The following is a 27,122-nucleotide window of genomic DNA, read 5'->3' on the forward strand; positions in this document are numbered from 1 at the left end:
AAGTGCATGAAGCCTGCATGTGTGAATAAGACCACCCGCTGTATACCCAACAGGGGGTGTGGCTAAGCATGTGCATGATGAGGTGGGGTCAAACCAGAAACCAAAAGACCATGGGTGAGCCTGGACTGGAAGTGGTAAACATACTTACCAAAACTGCCAACATGGGTTCAACCATGCAGACAGCCATATATGTGTGTTAGCAAAACTATGCATGATTTATCTCTGCCTGTAAAAACCTGTAAATACAAATTTCTCGTTTAAACCCTGTGGGGAAAGACAATGTAAGTTATAAATCCATTGGGTTTCCAGTCTTAGTAGTTCAGGTGTGACATTCCCTCCCCTAATATTGGGGTGAAGTTTGTCCAACCTGACCACTTGTAGACCATTAGTCTTACCCCCATGATGTGTCCGAAAGTGTGTGGCCACCGGGGAGAGGGCCTTGCCCTGTGAGAAATGTAGATGGGCATTGTTGATACTTGACAGATGTTGCTGAATCCTTTTCCTCAATTCCTGTGTGGTTTTTCCAACATACACCTTACAACATGGGCAGATAATCGCATAATTTTTCATTAGAATATTCCGTATGCCACCCCACTGGTTGTTGTACCTGGTGTAAATTCCTACCTGCGCATTTGACCTGGGTGGCTTTGGGGTAAGTAGATCCGATCTTGACGATGCCAACCTTTATCGACGATGTCGTGCTCCTGTGGGAGGGCCCTTAGACCTGTCCATTGGCTATAGACTTTTAAAGTATAAGATGGCATAAGTATATTTGTACATATAGCTGTTCCACCCCCCCGCCCCTTGTTGTCGGCGGTGCCCGCTGACCTCGAGGAAAGGGATGACATCTAATGTAATTTGACTAAATATATGGTACCCCTGATACCAAGAAGCTAGACACTTGATTGATATTTACCAAACGGGGTGCTGTATATGCTTTTTCAGACGGGCTCGCATTGGATGGCGGCACTCACCCTTTTGTATTTTGCTGTATATATATATATTCTTTTGTTCCTGGCGTACATAGACTAATTATATTTTTTAAGTACCGGAGAATAGTGAAATAGGGCGTATTTGGTGGGGGCATGTTCACATGCCGAACTCAAATAACTATGTTCATTATTCTGACAGTCTCTATCACAGATGGGGCTTTACCCCACTATTTGTATGCTCGCTATTTTTATTTTTTATATATTTGATAAGACGCTTTCACTTTTTTGATAGCGCACTTATGCGTTCCATATTGATTTTAGTATCACATTTACAGGATTCTGTCATTCTCCTTTATTCTTTCACTTTGTATGTTATTACTTTTGGATTGTCATAATTTCGGTGCTCTCTGGTTATTCAAATACAGTGGCACTACACTACTCATTATTATTTATATACAAACCTCCGCCGTACCTGTGCAGCCGCAGCTGTACTTTTGTTCCACCTTAACACCAGGCTGCCTTCCGGCTTGCTCGGTTGCTTAGCAGCTGCTGTCATGTGACACCCCGGCCTGGGCCCGCGCATGCGTAATGAGCTTTTTCCCCACCATACTCACCGTGTGCACTTCCGGTACCGATACTCCATGTGCATGAGATTATTGTGCTGTGTAAACGCCGTTTCCTGTTGGGAAAGGGTGGTGTGCCGCTTTTTAAGCGGGTTGGTCCAATACAGGGCTACCAACCCCTGAGGAAGTCGTCTAGGACGACGATACGCGTGGGGAGCCCGTTACCCCTGCTTTTCTCCCACCTGCCTGCCAGACTACTAAGAGCACTTTAGATACCGGTATCTAGGTAATACCTATACAACTTATGCACTTGCACTTTACAAGCGTGGTACTGGTGTGGGCTATTGCTGACATGGTGTCTGGCAGCCATTAGGACCTACTTAGGTTTTAGGGATAGGTTATTTAGGACCTGCTTGTGATCTGAACCTTTGATATTTTGCCATCCCCTACATTTTCTTGGCTGGGAGGATCTGCTACTCGCCACAGGGTGAACTAGCAGGGTCTTTACTGTGCTGACCGATACCATGGTCGCCAGTGTATAACTGTGTAAATTTCATGTTTTAGATGTTTGTCGTATATGTAGCCCGTTTTTGCATTTAATAAAGTTCATACGATTTCGTTTCACACTGCATTGACTGGGCTGTTTTTGGTGCATACTTTTTTCTTCTTGTTGTTGTTCAGGTGATTATATTGTGCATCAGCTCAATCACATACCCTTTGGTTGTGCTAGCCCCTCTCTATTTTGGGTAGTGTAAATTTCCATAATGTGGGAGGGGACTCTCTAAGAAGACACTTCATGACACTCCGTGCTATAAGATGCTGTGTGCTAACAATGTGCTAAAATTATCAGGGTGCAGGGTTTATCTACACTTTTATGTAGATTATTTATATTCTACAAGTATCTGACAAAAAGAGAGATGAGACAGATCAGAGATGAGAGATGATGAGACCCACAAGATGTATATAACAAACAATGGGACACACATATCATACTTTTTTGGGTACAAGTTGGCCTACTTAATCATTGAAATGTATGTTCAGTTTTCCCCCTTAGTGATCCATGTGATGAGTTGCCTGTGTAGTCTCACTTTTGCAACTTTTTAGTCCCAAATAGTAGCTCCCAAAAGTATTTCTGGGTCTAGCATGCTCTGCTTTGGGACTTATTAGGTGCAAGAATGGGGCAATTACAGAGCCCACAAGTCGAACAAACATCTGGGCTACTAAGATAAATACAGCACCCTGCATTAAATCCAGGAGGCAGCTAACGTTGGTACGCTGATTAATTCTGCACCTAAAGTCTCAAACTGCAAAAGTCTAACAAGAAAATTGCACAAAAAAAAAAAAAAAAAAACAATAGGCGTGATGCATGTGCCCCTCTGATACACTTCACCTCTGCTACATCTGAGCTATAACACAGACTGTCAGCTCTGCTACACACAGAGTGCCTCCCTCCCCTGGATAAAGACCTTATCTTATCTGTAGCCTTTAGTGATGTGTCGTTCGCAAACTAGCTGGCTCTAAGATGCAACTTTTGTCCGTGAACGACGGGAGCCTCCCTTCAGTGAGCCAATGACTCACTTAACCCTGCCTCCATATGACTTGATCGCCACTTGGGTGGACAGGCTCCCTCTTGGCAGACACTTGGCCAGAGGGCTCTCTCTGTGCCAATTTGCTCTCAATTTCTGACCAAGGCAGATTGACAGGTCCGCTCTTAAGACAGGGGGGATGGGCCCTGAAGTAAGAACTTGCCTTGGAGACCTACCTCTCCTAGGCCTTTCCCATCCTTTCCTGCAGGAACTCCTACCAGAAACCCCCAAACTGGAAATTGTGAAAATACCATGTTTTTTGTCAGTTCCACTTCCTCAGACCCCCACCTAGTCAATGCAGACAGACTGGCACTGTCCTGAGGCAGTCCAGATGGGGTTAGGCTAGATGGGAGCTCCACTACTCCTGGTACTTACCTGTCCTCACCTGCAGGCCATTTGCCCATGTCTTTCCCTACACTGGCAGACTCAGAAGATAACAGGTGTTCAGAGGGAGGGAGGGAGGAATGGGATCCCTGACATTATACACCCCGACATACCCAGCAGTAAGCATGTCAACATTATTAACTGACATAAGCCGCCCAGGAAGGTCCAACCTGGCATACATTTGCACCAAAACATCAGACCGCAGGTTTTTTAAAAATATGCATTCATAGTGCCCACCCATTCCGATAGCGGACACGGCCCTCTGCACTCACATGACATATAGGTGGCATATTTGCATAATAATCACCAATTCTTGCAGTGGACAAGAATTTAAGATTTAATTGCTTCTATGCCAGAAAACTAGCATAGAAGCAGTGCTAAATTCCTCCCATTGTATTTTTTTTGGTTACAGAATAAATGACTGGTCCCTAATCACACCCCTCCCAAATAAAGAGGCACAGACAAAATGGACTGGAAATGTATTGCAGATGTCCCACTAGAAAAATACACAATTTTAGGTCTCGGCTGTGCACAGAATCAATTGAGGTGAACATCATCTTCTTACAGTTAGAAAACCACCACACGTTCTCCTCTAATCCTGAAGTAACACTATCTCCGTGTTGTCATGAACACCTTGTAGAAGCAACTCTCCATCATACGTTATGATCTTTCTCCGCTTTGCTGCTTTTAGGGTACCAACTAGAGCCTCAAATAGATTGGCACACTTGTCGTCATTAAATAACACACCAAACTTCACACTGAGTTTTCCATCATTACCTGTAATCGAAGAAAGTATAGACACTTTAACATATCTTAGGTACATGATATAAGAAAATTACCAAAAAAGAAAACATGATTTTAGACATTTGAACGTGGCAAAGCTACATGTATCATTCTTTAGATATTTCTCTGACTTGTACGAGTGCTGCATTCCACTACATCAGAAAGAAGAGTTGATGTTCAGAGGCTCAAAAGTATTCATACCCCTTGATATTTTCTCTGTTTCTTAACATTGCTGCCAGAAAATTAGACCTCTTGAACCCAATAGTTTTTGTGTGGCATATGCTAGCCTCTGTTTTTGCAGCTAGCAAATGTTTTCATTATGTTTAAAGGGGTTGGTCACTTTAGCTCATGTTTTTTGTAATGCGTGTGTAAGTGTGGGGGGCTGGATATTAGGTAATTTACCAATTACCACTTTCTTGATATGCACCACTGTCTTGATATGTAAAGTGAAGCCTCCTGTCATTTACCAGCCAGACATTCTTGTATATGGGCGGGCGTCTCTCCATAGCTCGCCTTGGGCAGCAGAAAGGCTTGGTTCCTCTCCTGCTATTTATTGAGTCATTTAAAGCTGCCTGTTTTATTCGACTTCTACACCACCTACAAGAGGTCCTGCGTGACCTAACTATTACTTTATGTATTGATGTGCGGTATATGCTTATACCAATCTGGTAATATTATGTTTTATTGCTTGAGCATGATTGTTTGTAACTCCTCTTTTGGAAAAATAAAAATGTAAGTTGAAAAAAAAAAAAAAAGAAAGGCTTGGTTCACCCCTGTCCACAGGATGTATACTGGAGATTGAAATACCCCTTTAACTCTATACAGAAAGCCCACAGACTTTAGACGTCAGTGGGCACAGGTCCGGAGTCTGCAGCGACATCTGCAGCTAGCTGTGGGAGCCGAACCCGGTCTTCGGGTGTCAGTGGCACCCGGAGACTCTGGGGAGAAGGGGGAGGAGGTTTGTTACTGCTAATGATCGCATTGCAGAGAGGAGCAGAGCCAGCGCTGTTGCCTGCTCCATAGACTTGGCAGTCACATGAATAGGAGCTGCTGCCCCAGTAAAGCTCTTATCAGAATCCCCAGTCACAGGTTGGCATTTCCCCTGTAACTAAGGCTCTTATAGATGCCTCAGTTACAGGGGAAATTTTGTAAAAGAAAAAAAGTGAAATTTTAAAAAATCATCCCCCACTACACGACAAAAAGCATCGCCATGGTAGCCCTGTTTGCCCGAAACTATACATATTATATATCAAAACAAAATAAGGAATGTATTAATGTTCATTTTGAGTTAATTTAAAAATGTAAAAAAACTACTATTAAAAAAAAAAAAAAAAAGTTCAAATTTTTATTACCTTTTTAACTAGCTATAGGTTTCCCAGAAATAACACTGCAAAAAAAAAGAAAAAAAAAAAAGGCCCTTAAAACGGTGCTAACGAAAATTCACTAAAAATGCCCGGTCACTAGAGCCTTTTCAGGCCGCTTCATTAAGGAGTTAAGGATATATAGGGATGGCTAAGCCCATTCCATATAGGTTAAAGGGGTATTCTCGTCTCGGCATTCACATTCAGTTTCATTAATCTGCCATATATAAATATTTCTTCATGTGTTCATGTGTGAAGAAATTTCTCAAATGTTGTCATATGGTCCCTTAGAAACAAGACTGTCCTCGGATACGACCACCTCTGCTGGAGTGATTGTACAAGGAAAAGTTTCTGAATATTAAATGTCCAAGGAGTTACTCCAGGTCCCACAGCCGAATAATAATAATAATAATAATAATAATAATAATAATAATAATCAAATCCAGGTGGCCAGGCAGGGCTCAATAGCACATATGTGGCCACTGCTGCAAGAGTGTGGGGTGGTCGTATCCGAGAAAGCCATCTCGTTTCTAAGGGTCAACATGGCAACATTTATGAGAAATTATCTTCACACAGAAACATTTTTTTTTAATAACATCCAATTGAAGAAATGTTTACATATGGCAAATTAATTAAATGTGAATGCCCAGATCGGAATACCCTTTTAAAAACAAAAAAAAAAAAACCTATCCATTACAACAAGCGGAACCATAAAGTAAAAGTCGAAGGAGGACAACACTATTTTTTTCTGCTATTCCACTAGGAGCAGTTTCCCTGCGGAATGTGCAGGGGGTAGCCAGATTCAGGACTCCTGGCACATGTTCTTCAAGAATCTAGTGCCCCCTGTACTTCTCAGATTGAAAGCACCAACTCTTTTTTTTCTTGTGAACCTTTACCAAAGAGCATACCCCGGAGTGCAAACAGTTTGCACTGAAAATTATGTGCAAGGATTGGGAATATGGATGACATCCCTATCCCAGTTGTTAAGAGTAACGGACATTGTCAATCCAGTGACCAACGGGGCGTCCGACTCCTCCTTTGTGGTTGACAGGGTACACCGTGTACAATGACCAGGCTGGCCAGACCTGGTTATGCTGTCACTGTCCACCCCCATCCCTTGACAGTGGCAATGGAGAGTCAACCCCCAGCTCCTCAACGATGCTGGCAAATGTCAAACGGGAACTTCGACAAATGCGCAGGTGAGATTTCCAATCCCCCTATGGCGTGGGAGGGCCACAAGATAGTGACGCGGGGGGACCCTCATGAGCCACAGGGCTAGACTTAAAAAAATAGAAGGCAGCAAAGGGTTTGTCTCTGCTGGGGCATCTTAGAGACCTAGAAACACACTATAAGCGCTTTCTCTGCCCAGTTGACACAAAACCATGACAAACTCAAATCCTTACTTGCTTGCTCACACACTAGCTCTTGGTCCTAAGGTTTCTTTTTCTTATACTGACTGGTTGGATGGATTATATATGAGACACTATTGCTAGAAACGTTTTGCAGAATTTGTGCCTGTTGTGCTTCACATTATGCGAGTCACTTCATAAGAAAGTAAAAACTTTAAATGCAATATTCAAAAATCATACTTGCCAAGAAGGAAGGTTTTCTCACCTCTCTCTGTTATATACAGTAAAACCCTAAAATATATTTATGAACCGAGTATTCCCACATGCAGTCTTTGTGGTTATTTTTTAAGCCAAAGCAGAAGTAAACCCAAGAAGAAGGAAATGCGCTACTCATCTATTCTAACATGAAGCTGAGCATACACATTTGACTGTTCTATTGTCTCCAACATTATACAATGGAAGTTCAGTGGAGGGCGCTTATTATCCTTTCTTCTTAATCTGTAGTTCAGTTGCGTCTTTGACTTATGGCATACGTGGGTTAGGGACAGTTGTGGAGTGATGGTCCATCTCAGTCCCTCAGGTCCCTCCTACCTGGTATTAAGTCCTGAACCTTGGAGAAGTCATAGCTTCTCATGGGGAAGTCATAGGGTCAGGGTTCTGGTATCATTGGATCCGAGTGAATCCCTGGATTGCATGGATACCAAACCTGACCCATTTGCTATTGTCCCATACTGAGATATGTATATCTCTGGACCCAAGGGTGCTAGAGCCTTGGCAATTTGGGCAAGATGATCCCCTGACGATAACAAATCCAAAAATGTATTTGGGCTGAGATGGACCATCACTTCATAACTGTCCCTAACCAACGTGTTGGTCAGATATTTTTTATGATTCATTGGGGCTTATTTACTAAGGGTCTGCGGATTGAATTTCCGTAGGACTTCTCAGTGTTTTTGGGATTTGCACCGCTGGGACAGATATTTAGAAGGGGATTATGCTGCACACAATAGTTTTTTGGCACATCGGCGCCGGCTTTCATGCAACAAAAATCGGAGGGCAGGCCATCAGACGATCCGACCGATTCGGACTGAGCTCAGTCAACATTCAAATTGTGTCGCATCCAATGCACTGTCATACACCGGAAAGAAGATGGTAAACTCCAGCGCACCTGAGTGGGGGAGCGACAGTTGCAGGATATCGGGCGCAGTGAATTGCGGCACATTGCATTGTCTTCGGACAATGTACTTTCAGGAACTCCGAGGGACCAGGTAAGTAAATGTGCCCCACTGTCTCTTGTTTAAAAATGGAGGGGTGGGGAATCTGCGCAAACCTTTGGAGATGCTGTGCAGAGTAAGGGATAGGGGTGGCTTGATGAACAGGACAATGTGAATCTCCCGTGCTTATCACACTCACTTCATCCTCACTTCTGCTGTAATCTGGTATACACTGCACAGATAGCAGATTTATATGTTTTCTTTATATTTCCATGGGTAGAATGGTCTGCATTTTTGTGTCTTTATAATATATATATATATATATATATATATATATATATATATAAATATAGTGTTAAGTTTTTCATTGTTCCAGTTTCAATAGATGCATCTGTCACAAAACTTCCATACTACATGATAAAATGACCTTTTAGATTGAATTTTATGCAAACCGCAAAACGCTCTGAATCACAAGTTTTGGCAGGTATCATCCTGTCACAGAGCCAAAAACATTGTTGGAGTAAGGCTACATTCACATTGACGCGTGTCCGTCGTTCTGTAGCACGGCGGGCACACGTCTGCGCCAGGGAGAGGAGGAAGGGGTGAGTGCCGCTCACCCTCGCCCCTCTCCATAGGAATATATGGCGCACGGCAACATATTCCGGCGAAGATAGGACATGTCATATCTTTCTCCGGGCTATGGAACGGTACCGTAACGCTCCTGTATGGCGCCATGCACCCATTGCCGGCTATGGGGGGACATATATACGCTGTATATATGTCGGCCGTATACATTTCAACCGTGTATAGGTCCCCCATATGTTTGTGTGAATATAGCCCAAATATGTAAGCTGCCATTAAAATCTAGCATCTGGGAGATCTACTGTACTGAACATTTGTATCATCTGCACGGATCGGAATCACTGGAATTTTCTTACTGGTTACATTTCTTGTATGTCTTTCTTGTTGCACAGCGTTACATGCTTTATGTCTCTGCATTCCACCTACATGAAAAGAAGTGCAAACTCTCCTGTGGACAAGCCCCATCATGACCGAACCTTACACCTTACCTACTTAGCTTATTTTCTCTTTTTATTATGTACATTCGTTTTAATGCCATGACCTACTTGACTGCTCCATATCGATGGTTAATGAGGAGAATTTGATTTTTTTTTTTACTTTACTTTTTAAGGGTATTGAAAGATAAAATTATGTCAATCTGATATTTTTGTGAATAATAAAAGGGAATGTGCTCTTTAGACCGCGATCCCCAAACGTTAGGCTGCAGCCCAAGACTGCTTACCAAAGAGCTTTGTTGGAAGTAACAAAACCTATACTCAGCAGCAGGAGTCTTCTTTTTTTCTCCTCTTCTCTGTGGCAGTACCTGAAGCCAACAGACAGACACAGCCGGGACTCCTGCTGCTTTGGTGGAGAAGGGAAAGATGAATATAAACCTGAAAAAAGCAGGTTTCATGGACTGTTGGGGCGGTATTATAATGCATTGTTGTAGCACTCTTCTTATAGGCCGCATAAAAGAGGGCACTATAAAGGAGGGGAAACAGAAAAAGGTGCATTATAAGGAGGGGGGGGGGGCTAGAAAAAAAAAAGGGAAAAGGAATCCTATTTGGGGGGAGCTACAGAAAAAGGGAGAAGGCTACAAAAAGGGGAATTATAGAGGGGGCATTATAAAAGGAGGCAGCTGCAGGAAAGAGGGCATCATAAATGGGGGCTGCATGAAAAGGGGGTATTATATAGTTTGGGTTTGGGTATGGGGTAATTGGAGGATACACTATTTTTTCCAGGGACCATGATGAGGAGGGGGTTACCATATCTGGTCCACGGATACAAAAAGGTTGGGGACTGCTGGTTTAAACTGCACAACGATTATGTAATACAAAAATTCAAATGATGTACAAGGCTACACCTACAAGCCACCAGCATGGACACAAGCTGATAGTACTCTGCTGCTGGCTTCTGACATCACTGACTAGACCTGGCTAAGATCTGTCCAGGCCTCCATTATTCCATGTGGATAAACAGCTCCCGGCCTATATTCATCTCCTGACACTTACATCTCTATATTAATACTATTGAAGCACAGATCAGACAATATATTTTCTAGAGTTGTTTTGCATCAGGAATAAAACATCTCATTAAGTAGAAAATAAGTGTAAATTCTGTGACCCTATAATCTCATCCGGTAATCACCAGGATTTACCTTTCGTGGCAAGGCGACGAATCTCCTCCACAAGAAGTCCAACTTCATGATCAACATTCATTGTAATGAACCTAAAAGAATAAAAATCAGATATAATATAAAACAATTGTGCTGATACTATTGTATTGAAGTCACAGAGGTGTGGGTATGTTCTGCGCACCTGTGTGACCATGGTCAGATTTCTGACCACTGGAAGTAAACAGAAGCTTTCTATAGAGTGACAGCAAGCAGAGATCTTAAAATCTGTGAGGAATTGATACAGAAAGTATATTAGAAGTATGTACAATTTTTCATAACGCCTCCTCAATTTCCAGAACTTCGACTCAAGCTCCACCAAAATGGTCACCGACTCCCTTCCCAGTGCCTTATTCCTCTTATCTATAGCAGAGGAGCTTCACATCTGAGCATGTACATAAAGTGCAGCACATATTCATCCCAACTACAAGGAGATCAGGGGTGCACAAGCCACGCCAACAGGCCACATGCAGCGCTTCAAGCCATGAGTTGCAATGACTGCTGACAGTCCTATGAGCATTTCCATACCTAATATGACATAACTGATGGCAGATAATTGGTGCAGGAGGCCAGGTAGGGGAGCGTGCAGCTTCGAAGATCGCAGTGCTCCCAGGTCCTCTCCCGCTGCTCTCCTCTGTGTACAACCATAAAACCAGCACAGGAAACAGAGAAGAGCGGTGCATTGAGGAGAAAAGAAGCAGCAGTGCGGTGCAGGGAGGAAAGGAGAGGATTTTTTTTTTGTCTGTACTGGGGGTCTCCAGTATCATCAATTTTAATTCTCTGGGGGTCTCCAGTATTATTATCTGATCTGGGCGTCTACGGTAGTATTAATTTTATGCACAGGTCGTTTCCAGTAATAACAGGTTAAAATACTAATAATGGTACTAAAGACCACATAGTATCTGTTAGGAGGGCTGCACCATTATTGTCTGCTCTGAATGTAGTAAATGGTTGCTAGAGTGGTATTTACTGCTGTACTGTGGCATTTATAATTTCTGGGTAGGCACTCTGTGCTGTACTGTGGTTGCTGGTTATTATTGTGGCCTGTTAAAGTTGAGCATTATGACAGTATGGCCCGTACCAATAAATGTTGTTCACCCCTGGCCTAAATCCTTAGATCAGGAATAGAACAGACATTTAAGGGAACTTACAAAATTTTTATCATTTATTATAGGTTTGTGGAGATGGAGCCTGTCCATTTTATCACGGCTCCGACTCCACAGCTCTGCTTTTATGACATTATTAATGACTTCTGGGAGTGTCCTTATAAACTCCCAACGCTGCAGCATTCTTGAATAAAGCACTTACATTCCATGTCTTACCTCCAGTCAGGGAGGTGGGGAGATGGACCAGCAGTCATCCTGGCACGGTCGTTCGGACATCGCACCACGCCTCCTTACATCCCATCTGCCACACATGCCCTGCCTCTTATTTCCGTCTTCACCTCAGTTATGCACAGTGCACCTGTCCTCTCTTTTCCGGCCCTGCACATACCCTACTGGACACACAGTCGCACTGTGCATGCATGAGAACTCGGCATGCCCGCAGTGGAGATGTAAGGAGACAGGGTTCAATGTCCGAAGGGCCATCAGGAGGCGAGCCAAGATGACTGCTCGTTCATCTCCACACCTCTCTGACTGGAGGAAAGACCTGGACTATAAGTGCTTTATTCAGGAACGCTGCAGTATTGGCCATTTATAGGTATACATTCAGAATACATTTGTCATGCCATATCAAGGTACTTTTTGTGGTTTACAGGGGGTTAAAGGAGGTGACAAGTTCCCTTTAACCCCTTTGCCACTGAAGCCATTACTCACCTTCCTGACCAGGCCCTATTTTTAGAATCTAACATGTGACACTATAATTGGTTATAACTTTGAAACGCTTTAAAGGAGTATTCCACCAAGACTAGTTAAATGTAATCAGTATAACAAAATAATGCACTCTCTAATTCACTGTTATTAACAAAAATACAGCATTTCACAGAAATAATTTCAACCTGTCTATCAGTCCTGGTGTACACAATTTCAGTCGCACTTAGACACGACCCTGTAACTTCTGACTTGGGGTCGAGGAAGCCATCTTGGATTTCTGTTTGACGGTTGTGTAGCCAAGTTCATCTCTCTCTGCTCCCTACTGTCTAGCCTCGCCCCCTGCAGTCCAGGACGGGCTCACACTGACACATACACTGACTTCCTGTGGACAGCAGCATGATGAGAACTTCAAGCTACAGACAGATAGGTTCTTTATCTGGGGAGGTAGGCACAGCAGTTCTGGTGTATTGTGAAATAGTAGAGATGTAGGAGAGCCGACTCATTGTATGTAATAGCCAGGGGCGCCACTAGGAATTTTGGGGCCCCTGACTGGAGGATTTTTGTGGGCCACCATCTCCACATTGATACTTAAAAAAAAAAAAAAAGGCTTCCCCCCCCCTCAGGCCCCCCACAGTCCCACTAGACCCCCTATGATGGCAGCCCCGGTAATAGGCATCTCATGGTCTCTGCTCTTTCTCATATCTCTTTCCAAGTGTCAGATACTAGTACAATGTTCAGAAACCAAATTTAAGTGTATATAGACCTGTACTCTGATAATCTAACCACATTGTCAGCTCACAGAACTAGATGGATCATAACGTGTCTGCTTAGAGAGTCCCCACCCACACACTGGAATATTACAGACGATCACTGAATGATAGGAGCTAAACCAGCAATAAAACTGACTAAAATTGTGAAGTAAAGCACTAAAATGTATCTTTATTGTGTTAACATCACCGGGGGGGGAGATTTGAGAATTTTCTTTCATGGGAAACCCCATTAACCCCTCCATGTTATTTTGAGAATGTTTTTTTGTCACACATTGTACTTCACATTAGTTGAAAACTTTGGGTGATATGATTGCTTTGTTATAGATTTGTGTGATGATAGATTTTCTTTTCTTCAAAGCTCTAAATCTGCCTCCAGCCAAATAACTTAAAGGAAATTCGAACATCAAAATTAAGCATGGATAAACCAGGGACACTTAGTCATACAAGCAGGCACTGTAACTTTGGTAATCTTTTTATTTTAGTTACCCTTGCCTCCTTGCTTTAAAAATTATACTAATAACCCTGCAGGGTTATTGGGGTGTTACCAGAGCAGACTGAAGTCATCTGTGTACCGGCTGCAACTAATCCGGCAAGTTAATGCCCCTACCTTCTAGCTATGGCTGTGATTGACCAGGGGTGTCTCCCCATTGCTAGAAAGTAAAGACTGATTCGAGAACTGGAGACAAGAGTGAATCAGGGAATAAATTACTGTTTTAAGAAGTTTCCATTTTAAGAATGGAAATAGTTCATCACAACCCCAAGTCAGCGGGTCTATTGACTTGGAGCTATGGTGATAATCTGGTGTACCCAGCGCCCGCCCAAAGCACTTAAACTCAGTGCACAATTATTTTTCTCATGCACTCAGTTTAACGACCATCCGCCACAATTAAGACAGACTTGCCAACATAAATGTTGCAGCTGGTGCAAATCCGCACCGGAATGCCCCTTTAGGGTGCTGCGTTTTGTGAACGGACTCAAAATGCATGCTCTAAACGGTCCAAGAACGCGACGTGTGGCAGAACCCTTAGATACACAGTATTGGTGGTAATGCTTCATAAACACATGGGCAAGAACTCTGTTGTTGAATCATTTAAACGTTTTTGTTGTGCCAATGTACAAACAAATCACGTGACTTTTTGGCTCAACACCATGAGCCTATGTCAAACTTGCTGGCTGGCAGGGAACAGAAGAAGGAGATGGATGGCCGGTCTCATAGCTTGTCTTAATGCACAACTTACACAAGCACGGTTTTGCATTAAGACAAGCGCTGAGACCTGAGACCTGCGATCCATCTCCTCCTTCTGTTCCCTGCAGCAGCCAGGGAATTTGACAAAAGTTTATGGTGTTGAGCCTAAGGGCGCGTTCACACATTCCCCCAGGGTTACATTCATAACACAGGCGTTTCCCGGTAAACGCATATGCGATTGCCCCGAGCCCCCTGTGCGCTAGCGCTTGTGAACGCGACGCTAGCGGAACGTGTGAACGCGTCCTAAGGCTGCATTCACACGAATGTATGAAGGACATATAAACGGCCGTATATTTGCATCCAGATATACAAGTCCCCCATAGACAACCACGTAACCTGGGCGCGCTATGGTGATCACAAGAGTGGGTGCAAACCGAGCCGAGGTCGCTAAAAAGATAGAGTGTGGTCTATCTTTGGCAGTAAGAACGGCTGTGCGGCTCTATTCTGTATGGAGAGGGCAGGGGAGAGAAAGGCTCCAGGCTACAGCTGGGTGGGCACACATTAGTGTGAAGGCAGCCTAAAAGTCACACAATTTTCTTTGTACCTTGTTGCAATAAAAAAAGCTTCACTCATTCAACAACAGAGTGCTGGGATCGATTTTGAGTTGTATTTGTGGTAGGAACTCTTGAGAGCACCTGCTTCATTGTGGAGTGCGTAACCATGATTCGCCATATTATACATTGCGCACATATTTATGTGCAATCTACACCAGCATACTGAAGTTCATACAAGTTTTAGTTAGAGAGAGGACATGGTATTAGAGATATAACTATTGTTCTGCTTTAGGGCAGGGTTGATGCAAGATGTAGAAGTATATACGGTCGTTGAATATCAGCATTAAGATGAAACTGAAAACCAAATGTGCTGATGGTTTTGAAGCCATTGAAACCAGGGCCATGTGCATGAGTTCATATGAAGAGTAGTATCGGATACTCTCAAATAAACAAGACACACATCCTTCTCGAAGCAACACATACTAGAAGCAGGAAGCAGTCTTTACGGAAGTTTTCAAGTGACCAAGTGAACAGTAGTCTACACCCACTCCTTCCTGCTGGCTGTTGCATTAGCTTTCACTTACAGACCAAAGTTCCAGAAAAGTTTTCTTCATTGGCCACACCACATATCACACCTACATTGCATGAGGAAATTAAAGATTCGCCCCTCAGAAATAGCCTGGACACAGTGATGTATGCAACTGTGTAAGGTGTAATTTTGTGCAGGACCAGCTGACTGTTTCTTACTATTTTGCTACTGGAACAACCTTTTCATCCCATTTCAAATTATCTAATTTGGACCACATTGTGCTTCACATGTCTATATATATCAGATATGCCCCAAACACCACACTGTGCCCCTCCCACACTACAACTGACCACACTGTGCCTCTGCATACAGTATATCAGATATACCCCACACACCACAACTGACCACACTGTGCTCCTACATACATCATATTTACCCCTCACACCACAACTGACCCTAATGTGCCCCCCAAATATATCATATATACTCCTCAAAAAACAACAGACAATACTGTGCCCCCTACAAAAGTCAACCCTACCACAATTATCTAATATGGTGGTGTGCATGCAAGTGTTGTGGTCATGTTTGGCAGCACTGAACACGGGTTTTGGTGTTGGCTCTATTATACAGCAGATACACACCACTAACTTGGCCTGTGATCCCTCTTCACAATGCTGTACCACACATTTACAGTGCATATCCATAAGTGGTTACAGGTCTACAAAATCTGTCATAAATGTATGTTAGTATTCTTAATGGCACCCACTTGTTTCTTTTGGACCTGCATCTTGTTCATAGAACTTGAGATCCCAATCTGGTAACCCAAGTTCAGGCACCCACATCCATCTGATATACCATAAATACATGAGAAAAAATGTAAATATGTCCCACGTTCTGCGCATTGGAGCAAGCTTCCATGGGTCGGAACAAATTCTTTTAATATCAGGCAGAAGAACTGAGGCGGCAGTGATCCATGATATAATAGACTATAATGGGGTCTGTCAGGTTTACATTATGGAGCTAGCATTGTTTTGTCCTATGATATTTGCCAAAATCTTCATTGGAGGCAATCCTAGGGCAAATGTGACCATAGTCTAATCCCAGGGAAGTCACAGGGCTTTATCCTTCCCTCTATGGACCCCTTTATAGAACAATGCGAGAAGTTTTAATCTAAAGACCAATGTCATTTGGTGCATTCACTTCAGTAAACCCCCAGCCTGAAAGTGGCTGGGACCCAGAAATCATTCAGAAATCAGTAACAGAGCTGGCTCATTCACACTGAAGCGGCTTTACACCTCTGATAACACAGATACTCCCCAATGACATCATATACACATGTAACGCCGATGAGAACCATATATGGTGATATACCAGAGACACTCTGCGCTCTGCAGGTAGGTGCCCCTTGCTGGCCGGTGACGAGCACTCACCTCGCAGGTTATCTCGGGTGATCACGCTCGGGCGGCTGCAGCTGCTCCTGATCACTACAAGAAAGGAAGGAGGAAGAGGCGCTTTGTGTAGGATGGAGTTAATGTTAGCAGCACCGGGGCCGCCCATAGGAGCGCGGAGAAGCCTATTGAATGAAAGCCGGGAGGAAATGGGGAGGAGGCTGCGTGCCAGCATTGTTATGTGCAACACCGGGTGACCCGGGAGAGACGGGCTGCGCTGAATGTGCACAGCGCACCGGGTCACTGCGGCCACAGCACATTTATTACTACTGGCCACCTGTGCTGGAAACGCGGGGACCGGCGCCTGCGGCTACCGCTCTGGACATCTGCGAGTCACGTGGCACAGTCACAGAGCTGTCACATGACAGTAACTGTCAGTAGTCCGGGTGTGGGTGAAGCTGTTAGGAGGCTGCTGTGTCTGACCACCTGGGACATGCTGTGTCTGAAGTGTAGAGGAGACTGTGACTGACCAGCTGGGGCATGCTGTGTCTGAAGTGTAGAGGAGACTGTGACTGACCAGCTGGGGCATGCTGTGTCTGAAGTGTAGAGGAGACTGTGACTGACCAGCTGGGACATGCTGTGTCTGAAGTGTAGAGGAGACTGTGTCTGACCACCTGGGACATGCTGTGTCTGAAGTGTAGAGGAGACTGTGACTGACCACCTGGGGCATGCTGTGTCTGAAGTGTAGAGGAGACTGTGACTGACCACCTGGGACATGCTGTGTCTGAAGTGTAGAGGAGACTGTGTCTGACCACCTGGGACATGCTGTGTCTGAAGTGTAGAGGAGATGGTGACTGACCGGCTGGGGCATGATGTGGTGTAAGTGTAGTGGAGACTGTGACTGACCAGCTGGGGCATGTTGTGGTGTAGTGTAGAGGAGACGGTGACTGACCGGCTGGGGCATGATGTGGTGTAGTGTAGAGGAGACGGTGACTGACCGGCTGGGAAATGTTATGGTGTAGTGTAGAGGAGATGGTGACTGACCGGCTGGGGTATGATGTGGTGTAGTGTAGAGGAGATGGTCACTGACCGGCTGGGGCATGATGTGGTGTAGTGTAGTGGAGACTGTGACTGACCAGCTGGGGCATGTTGTGGTGTAGTGTAGAGGAGATGGTGACTGACCAGCTGGGACTTGTTGTGGTGTAGTGTAGAGGAGACAGTGACTGACCAGCTGGGACACGTTGTGGCGTAGTGTAGAGGAGACTGACTGACCGGCTGGACATGCTGTGGTGTAGTGTAGAGGAGACTGTGACTGACCGGCTGGACATGTTGTGGTGTAGTGTAGAGGAGACTGACTGACCGGCTGGGGCATGTTGTGGTGTAGTGTAGAGTAGATGGTGACTGACCGGCTGGGGCATGATGTGGTGTAGTGTAGAGGAGATGGTCACTGACCGCCTGGGGCATGATGTGGTGTAGTGTAGTGGAGACTGTGACTGACCAGCTGGGGCATGTTGTGGTGTAGTGTAGTGGAGACTGTGACTGACCAGCTGGGGCATGTTGTGGTGTAGCGTAGAGGAGATGGTCACTGACCGGCTGGGGCATGTTGTGGTGTAGTGTAGAGGAGATGGTGACTGACCGGCTGGGGCATGATGTGGTGTAGTGTAGTGTAGTGGAGACTGTGACTGACCGGCTGGGGCATGTTGTGGTGTAGTGTAGAGGAGATGGTCACTGACCGGCTGGGACATGATGTGGTGTAGTGTAGTGGAGACTGTGACTGACCGGCTGGGGCATGTTTTGGTTCAGGATAGGGGAGACTGTGCTATGTCTCATATGCTATGGTGCTTCTACTGGAAAAAAAAATTCTTGGACATTTGACATGTAGGCGTAGAAGGGCGCAGCTGGCAGCGGACTTTCAGACTGGCATGGGGTTGCATGGGGAGATATATGTGCCTAATGGCATTATGAATTTCCGCCATACAGTGCATCAGTTTTTAAGCGCAGGTAACCCCTGGGGCCTATCAATGACTGCAACATTTACCTAAAGTAAAAGATGTCACCACTTCCAGTCTTGCCCGAACCAAAAAAAAAGCAGTGTCTGGCTACATTGTGTAGCAGTGATGTGGTCATGGCATGTCTTCCATATGTCAGGGAAGCTATACTGATGGGCTCTGGGGTAGAACAATATGATTCTGTGACACAGTCCAATCCCCTCTAATATAAATAAAGTCGTAGTGTAGGGTCCTATCTGAATGAGGTCTCCGTGACGTGGCAGATGGTCTCACAAAATTCATATAATTGTGCGCTAAGAATCTTGCATTTAATGTTAAATTGAGATTATAACATAAAAATCATTTTTTTGCAAATATGATGGAGCCAGAAAACAAAGGCAGCAGCAATTTATGGCTGAACTATGTTAGTAGCAGCACTGGCTTCAGTGGGGACACGGTCAGGCCGATCACAGGCCTCCACCTCTGTATGATTCTTCCTAATGCAGAAACAGTTTGTTGCAACAGTGAAGCAGAGAGCCAAAGGCTCCTCTCTCAACTATTACAGCGCTGCTGTGTGTGATAAAGGCTAGAAGGTGATATGTTGATGTAATTGTGTCTGATGGCTCAGTATAGGGGGCAATATATAGAAAAGGGACAAATCTTTTGAGACGTTACCAAAAAAGGAGTATGAGTAGAGCTTCAAAAAGGGAGGCATAAGGTAAGGGGAACTACAGAAAGAAAAAGTCGATTCCTGCCTACTTGTATAGCGATGAGCAAGAACGGGTTAATGCGGTAAGTGGAAAATATAGCATTTTAACATGGGTATTAAATCCCAGCCCAATGGTGAAGCGAAAACAAAAGCTGTCAGCTCATTCTTGGGGCTGTGGAAACCACAGCCGTGTGTGAGCCCATATAAATACATAGAGATTTTTGCTAGCTGCTGAAACATTGGTTGGGGAGCTTTATAGAAATGCTAAAATGCTACCATGTCGTGTGTATTAATAAGGCCTAATGTACCTTGAGGTCTAATGTTATATTGAGGTTTAATATACTGTGAGGCCTAATGCTGAATTTGTCCAGTTCTGTTATCATGCAATCCAAATATACATTGTAAAAGTTTTTTTCAATTACGTAATGTATCATGTCAAGAATTTGTGACGTTTTATAAGAAAAGCTTGTTTTGAATTGTGATTTCCCTTCAAACAAGGTAACCATGGTAGTCATGGCCTCTCCCAACATTCACAGAAACTTGAGAAACAGAACACTTAATGTTTGTTCTTCAAGGAGAACAGATCATGGCTGTATCTGTATTGAATGTAGTGACGCTTCAGTACATCCATTGATTTCAGTACATAGCTAGCGGGTGCTACAAAATATGTAAGCAGGAGGATTCTAAAAATGTATCTTGAAGAGTGTCACATGTTTGACAGATGTAAGGCCAAACTGTCTGCAAGGCAGAAGAGTTCTCTACATAAGAAAAATATAAACAAACAAAAAGGGCACATGTAAAATATACACAGGGGAATAGGTAAAAGACTTTTTTTGTGTGATTCTGACAATAACTTAAGAGCAGACCTTATCTTCACTTCAGTGATTCCACATTTAAAGGGAACCTGTCAGCTCTAAAGTCACCACATTTTACCCCATAACACTACCAGCCCCATTACACTACTAGCTAGGGTATGAAATAACCTTTTAAAATTTCTTCTTTTGAAATTTTGCCTTTTTACATATATATAAAAATATCCTCCACGGTTATTTGAGAATGAGCAGAGAAGGGTCCTACAGAAGGAATGTCACTTAGCACGCTCCTAGATTTTGGTATCATATTATAGATATCTCATCTTTCATATTGCATGCTGCCTGTGGTTCTGTGAGATGCACAACCAGAGATTCAAACAGTTAAAGACTTACAGGCAGTTCCCAGGTTATTTACAACATAGGTTCTTTCAGTTTGTTCTTAAGTCGAATTTGTTTGTAATTCGGAACAGGTATATTTTGTATACTGTAAATGAACTAAGAATGGTTAAGCCCGTGGTGTCACGGGTGCCCCTGGGACCCATGTCTCGGGTCGCATGGGCACCCGTGTACCTCCGTGTCGGCCCTCTGCATCTGCTGCGCCGCTCACCTGGCTGAGTTCTAGCGGCACCACCAGCGGCTCGTCGCGTGTCCCAGCCTCCTAGGGCGTGCAAGCACCGGCTCTGTTAAATTCAAAGGGCCAGTGCGCCAGTAATTGGCACTGGCCAGCCGCTTTCCTTGATAAATTCCCAGCCTTTACCTGTGTTCCCTGTCGGATCTTTGTGTTTCATAGCATTACAAAAAGCTTGTCTGATGACTTGTGCGATTATCCTGATTTCCCGTGACCTCTTTCCTGTTCCTGACTTTGCTGCCCGTCCTGACCTTCTGCTAGATCCCCAACTCTGATCCTGTGCTGCCTGTCCCCGACCACCTTGGACAAAGTTGCACCTGTGGAACGACCTGGTGGTACTACGCCACAACGAGTACAACCTGCTTTGCGGCAGGCTGTGGTGAAAAAAGGGTATGACTTATGCTACTGTCCCAGGTGTCGGCTTACATCTTCGTCCGCGGGGGTACAGAGGATCTACTACCCCTGATCCTGACACACGATAATACTATTGCCTGCAAGAGAGTGGAGGCTATAGGTTCAAATCCCAAAATCTAATTAACAAGATAATAAATAATTGTGTGCCAGCGTATAATGAAATCCTAGATGTATCTGCACAGCGTTTATTTCTATGCCAGGTCCTGCCCTTGTAAAAGTTCATCTGCTGCAACAACCGTACAGGCAAAAGGGAGGAATGGCAACCCGACCCCCAAAGTAAAGCTACAGTATTATATCCTCATGCTGCTTCACCCTATGAATACTAGTCAGCGTAGCACTTTTAGTGAACGTTTCATACAACTTAAAGGGTCTGTCCACTTTAAGCACATTCCAGCAAATAACTAATATTGCTTGTGTCACAAAATGTTTTCTAGATCTCTTCTTGCTGTCAGCAACAGTAAGCTTCATTGTTTACCTCCTGTAGATAAAATCCAGCCCATGGTCATGTGATGTCGCACAGGTGCACGGCTCACTAGCATCACACAACTTTGATTACACCGATCTAACGGCGTAATATAACGAGCCGTGCATTTGTGCAACATCACATGAACAAGGCCCCGTGTTTATGTACCTGAAGTAAACAATGACACTTCCAGTTGCATGACAGGAAATAGAGATCTAGAAAACTTAAGAATTGATTATATAATTATATAATATTAATTATTTGCTGGAATGTGCTTGAAGTGGGCAAACCCTTAAGTACAAACACATTTAAAAACTAATTTGTGCCGACAGCATTGTTTCTCGCTATTTCCTCCAGGAAGTGCCTCCTAAATTATCAGGAAGACCTGGCAACTGGTAGTGAATGTGTCTTAGGCTACATTCACACAAACGTATGGGGGGGGGGGGAGCGTATATATGGCCCCCATACACTTCTATGGCCTCACGTCACCGTACAGGCATGTCCGATCCATCGACGGAATACGCCGCTGTGCACTGTGTATTCCTATGGTGAGGGGTGAGAAGCGCTCATCCCCTGCTTCTCCTTCTCTCCCTGGCGCCGATGTATGCCCTCCGTACTTTGGCTGTTTGGACGTTTTATGTAGCTTTTGTGATGCTTTTTCAACATCCCTGCCAATGCAAGGCAGAGGAGTTGTTGCGAATAAACCCCTAATATGTGTGTGTTTCCCTAATAGAGAGTCTGATCCGCTCCTCTACAGGACACTACACATACACTCACCGGCCACTTTATTAGGTACACCTGTCCAACTGCTCGTTAACACTTAATTTCTAATCAGCCAATCACATGGCGGCAACTCAGTGCATTTAGGCATGTAGACATGGTCAAGACAATCTCCTGCAGTTCAAACCGAGCATCAGTATGGGGAAGAAAGGTGATTTGAGTGCCTTTGAACGTGGCATGGTTGTTGGTGCCAGAAGGGCTGGTCTGAGTATTTCAGAAACTGCTGATCTACTGGGATTTTCACACACAACCATCCCTAGGGTTTACAGAGAATGGTCCGAAAATGAAAAAACATCCAGTGAGCGGCAGTTCTGTGGGCGGAAATGCCTTGTTGATGCCAGAGGTCAGAGGAGAATGGGCAGACTGGTTCGAGCTGATAGAAAGGCAACAGTGACTCAAATCGCCACCCGTTACAACCAAGGTAGGCAGAAGAGCATCTCTGAACGCACAGTACGTCGAACTTTGAGGCAGATGGGCTACAGCAGCAGAAGACCACACCGGGTGCCACTCCTTTCAGCTAAGAACAGGAAACTGAGGCTACAATTTGCACAATCTCATCGAAATTGGACAGCAGAAGATTGGAAAAACGTTGCCTGGTCTGATGAGTCTCGATTTCTGCTGTGACATTCGAATGGTAGGGTCAGAATTTGGCGTCAACAACATGAAAGCATGGATCCATCCTGCCTTGTATCAACGGTTCAGGCTGGTGGTGGTGGTGTCATGGTGTGGGGAATATTTTCTTGGCACTCTTTGGGCCCCTTGGTACCAATTGAGCATCGTTGCAACGCCACAGGCTATCTGAGTATTGTTGCTTACCATGTCCATCCCTTTATGACCACAATGTACCCAACATCTGATGGCTACTTTCAGCAGGATAATGCGCCATGTCATAAAGCTGGAATCATCTCAGACTGGTTTCTTGAACATGACAATGAGTTCACTGTACTCAAATGGCCTCCACAGTCACCAGATCTCAATCCAATAGAGTATCTTTGGCATGTGGTGGAACGGGAGATTCGCATCATGGATGTGCAGCCGACAAATCTGCGGCAACTGTGTGATGCCATCATGTCAGTATGGACCAAAATCTCTGAGGAATGCTTCCAGCACCTTGTTGAATCTATGCCACGAAGAATTGAGGCAGTTCTGAAGGCAAAAGGGGGTCCAACCCGTTACTAGCATGGTGTACCTAATAAAGTGGCTGGTGAGTGTATACTTAGGTAATTGTGCAGCGGTAGATTCTGCCTGGATAGGCAAGGGTTAAATGTTATTTATTGAACACAGCTGTAGGACAGCCCTCCAGTCCCCATGCCAAGCACCGTGACATTAGCGTGCCTAGGCTGCAACCGCCAGCCGCTACAGTATTCTGGGCACCAGCTGCCTCCAGGCCCCAAGAAAAGGCTAGGCCCCGGTGGGGGATGTCGCACATTTATTTCCCTTATGGGGACAATAAAGTTTCTAATCTATTCAACTCCTTGAACTGCGTGATTTCTATGGACATCTACACTGGAAGTGGTTGAGCTGCCTTCAATGAAAAAAAAATCTGGACAACCCTACCTGTTCGGCCACATGGCAACCTCCCCTCTCAGCTCCTCAGAAAAGTCTTCCTTTTCAAAATGCAGGGTTGGGGTATGCTGCCCTTTAGTACCCATGATGCCCTGGTTGCACTCAGGAGCTTGTCCTCACAGCGCACCAATTATCCCACAGAAGTTCTCCATCCCCCTATCAGGAATTGCACAGATTAAATAAGTGGACACAGGATCCGGTAGCATGCACACTGCAGCAGGGGGCTAGGCCAGGCGCTGGATCTGTATACAGAGAACAAGACTGATTCGGCCTTAGCAATGGAAATCTAAAAGAAGGAGCAGGGTGTACTGAGTGGACGGATTTGATTACCTGAAAGTAAAATAAAACACTGCAGCATATATACATTACACTTGAACTACAGCATAACCAGAAAAAAATATGGCACCTATTCTTTAATGAAGATTTTTCTATTTTAAGGCCACAGAAATTCAATCTCAATAACTACATGCCATGATAAACGGAACCTGCAGGTCGCACAAATTTTTTCCAGGAGAGTAAAATTACTCCTTGCGAGTTTTGAGTAGTATTTTTATATATGAGCTATATCAGTTACATGGTGGGCCCTCTCATTATACACCCTGCCGCCCATAAGTTTTATATAAGTTTTTATATAAACTTAGATAATGGTCCGCATCATTATATACACCCCCCATTAATTTTATATCCTGCCCCCCACTCATTAATTATATACATTGCCCACTCCCAATGAATTTTATTTGCTGGACCCCCCTCTCCCTGTTGCAAAAATAAAAAAAAATCATGTACTCACCTCATCCCGTCTTCTAGATTTGGCTGATGGTACTGTCAGATGAGAAGGGATGTGCGTCTGCATGATGACATCATGATGCTGACATGCATCCAAGGTCAGAGTGGGATGTGCAACATCCCCCACCGGGGCCTAGCCTTTTCTTGGGGCCTGGAGACAGCCGGGGCCCGGAATACCTGAGTGGCTGGCGGTTGCGGCCTAGGCACGCTAGTGTCACGGTGCATGGTATGGGGACCGGAGGGCTGTCTTACAGCCTGGCAGGTCTCCAGCAGGTGGTGTTGGCAAGAAATGATGAGGGAGAGTCTGTTATAGTGGTTCTCCCTGGGGCAACCCTTTGGGGTCTGGAGTATGAGTCCCTGTGTAGTGGATAGGGTGCCCGTGATCGCGACAGCCGCAGTAGCAGGGATCAGACAGAGGCTTTTCTCTCACTAACTCCTCAGAGCTCTACTGTCTCACTGCTTGGTCTGACTGACTAGTCTTTCTGACTGACTCCTGTCAGACTAACCTGACTGGATTAACTCCAGTCTTCTTCTGATCCACCTCACTAGACTCCCTGACTGACTGCACTCTCTGTCTCTCCTCACTACTCTAACTGAACTGACTGTTGGCACTCTCCAACCGTCACTTCTCCTCAGCTCCTGGTCAGGTGGTGTTTACTCCTCCAATTACATCCCAGCTTACAATACAATATTATAACAGGTGTGATTGGCTGATGGAATGACATCACATTAAACAATTAACTCCTGCCTTACCAGGCAGGATCTGCCGCTGCAGTGTTCCCCGTGTTGTGTAGTGACCTGCTGTGGGGTTGATCAGACTCCACACAGGTCGCAAGCTACATATTGAGATGTATTCACAACAACCCCTCTGCCTTGTATCGGCAGGGGTGTTGCAGATATGTACTGGGAAAGTTCACGGTTCCGGATGCATTGAGTACTATTACACCCACTGGCAAGGGCCGCCTATGGGTATGGACAAAGGCCCTTGCCAGTCCGATCCCGCATACTTTAGATGCCCTGGGGCCCTCTTCAAGTTGGGGGCCCCTGGGCATTTGCCCCCTTTGCCATGGCATAACACCAGGTTTACCAGGTTGGACGTGGTATAATTGTATCCACCAGCGCAACACTGTCTAAACCTCAAAGTATCAACATGTTATGGTGCAAAGAGCACCAGCAAATTATACATCTCCACCTATGGATCTATGTTCATGTCAACCTAATGAAGCTGTAAAGATGCTAACAACTCTTCCAAATTATAGTGGAAGTCTTTGCTAGAAAAGTAGATTGTCTGTTATAACAAAGCAGAAGGACCATCTCCATATTACTACCCATATGAATTTGATGTTTAGAGTTGACATCATTTTGGAAATGTATTGCAGTAATATAGATATAATAAATAATTTTAGTAGAAATTTCTATATGTATGTGGATGTAACCATGCCTGTTAAAATTCCATTGATTGGAATTTTGTTTCATCTGACATGTTATTGCTCTTCTGGAGGGTGCTCGTCATCCCGTCTGTATCTATACTGATCACAAAAACCTCCTGTACCTCCAGACTGCCCAGCGTCTTAATCCGAGACAGGCTCGTTGGTCTCTCTTCTTCTCCCGTTACAACTTTCTGATACATTTCTGTCCTGCAGAGAAGAATGTTAAGGCCAATGCTCTCGTTGCTTTGGGTTTGTCGGGGAGTACTGTTTTTACGACCTGATCTGACCTGACCTGACCAATAAACATTGGTATATTTTACAACAAGATCAGGTCCTAAAAACAGTACTCCCCGACAAACCCAAAGTTACCTATAGACGGGCTTCTACTTTGAGGAACATTTTAGCTCCTAGCCAAATTAAACAACATAAAACAACTAGCTGTGGAAATACTAATAATAGTAGTGAGCACATCTCTATTGTGAGAAAATGTAATCACAAATTATGCTTGTGCTTCCGTGTATCCGTGCTGCCCCAGGCTCCAAGCTGCACCGGTGTCTCCGTGCTGCCCCGATGTCTCCGTGCTGCCCCGGTGTCTCCGTGCTGCCCCGGTGTCTCCGTGCTGCCCCGGTGTCTCCGTGCTGCCCCGGTGTCTCCGTGCTGCCCCGGTGTCTCCGTGCTGCCCCGGTGTCTCCGTGCTGCTGTTCCCCCGATGTCTCCGTGCTGCTGCTCCCCGGTGTCTCTGTGCTGCCCCGGTGTCTCCGTGCTGCCCCGGTGTCTCCGTGCTGCTGTTCCCCCGATGTCTCCGTGCTGCTGCTCCCCGGTGTCTCTGTGCTGCTCCCCGGTGTCTCTGTGCTGCTCCCCGATGTCTCCGTCCTGCTCACCGTGTTCTTCAATGTGTTC

At 44.9% G+C, this 27,122-nt stretch overlaps 1 protein-coding gene across 1 annotated transcript; it reads right to left on the reverse strand.

The window, feature by feature from the left end:
• Positions 1 to 3,927: 3,927 nt before the first annotated feature.
• Positions 3,928 to 16,998, reverse strand: ABRACL (ABRA C-terminal like). Its single transcript, XM_072141388.1, has 3 exons — positions 16,689 to 16,998; positions 10,391 to 10,461; positions 3,928 to 4,242 (listed from the first exon to the last, which is right to left on the reverse strand). Exons 2-3 carry the CDS (start codon positions 10,449 to 10,451, stop codon positions 4,058 to 4,060), a joined length of 246 nt encoding a protein of 81 aa, XP_071997489.1. The 5' UTR covers positions 10,452 to 10,461; positions 16,689 to 16,998; the 3' UTR covers positions 3,928 to 4,057.
• Positions 16,999 to 27,122: the final 10,124 nt, after the last annotated feature.

The sequence above is a fragment of the Engystomops pustulosus genome, chromosome 3 (assembly GCF_040894005.1).
Source record: "Engystomops pustulosus chromosome 3, aEngPut4.maternal, whole genome shotgun sequence".
Taxonomy (NCBI): domain Eukaryota; kingdom Metazoa; phylum Chordata; class Amphibia; order Anura; family Leptodactylidae; genus Engystomops; species Engystomops pustulosus.

Bases quoted from the DNA above. Each gene is read 5' to 3' on its own strand.
- ABRACL (XM_072141388.1), bottom strand. From the start codon at position 10,451: ATGAATGTTGATCATGAAGTTGGACTTCTTGTGGAGGAGATTCGTCGC. The intron at 4,243-10,390 runs GTAAATCCTGGT...CTTCGATTACAG, and splicing joins TCGTCGCCTTGCCACGAAAG to GTAATGATGGAAAACTCAGT.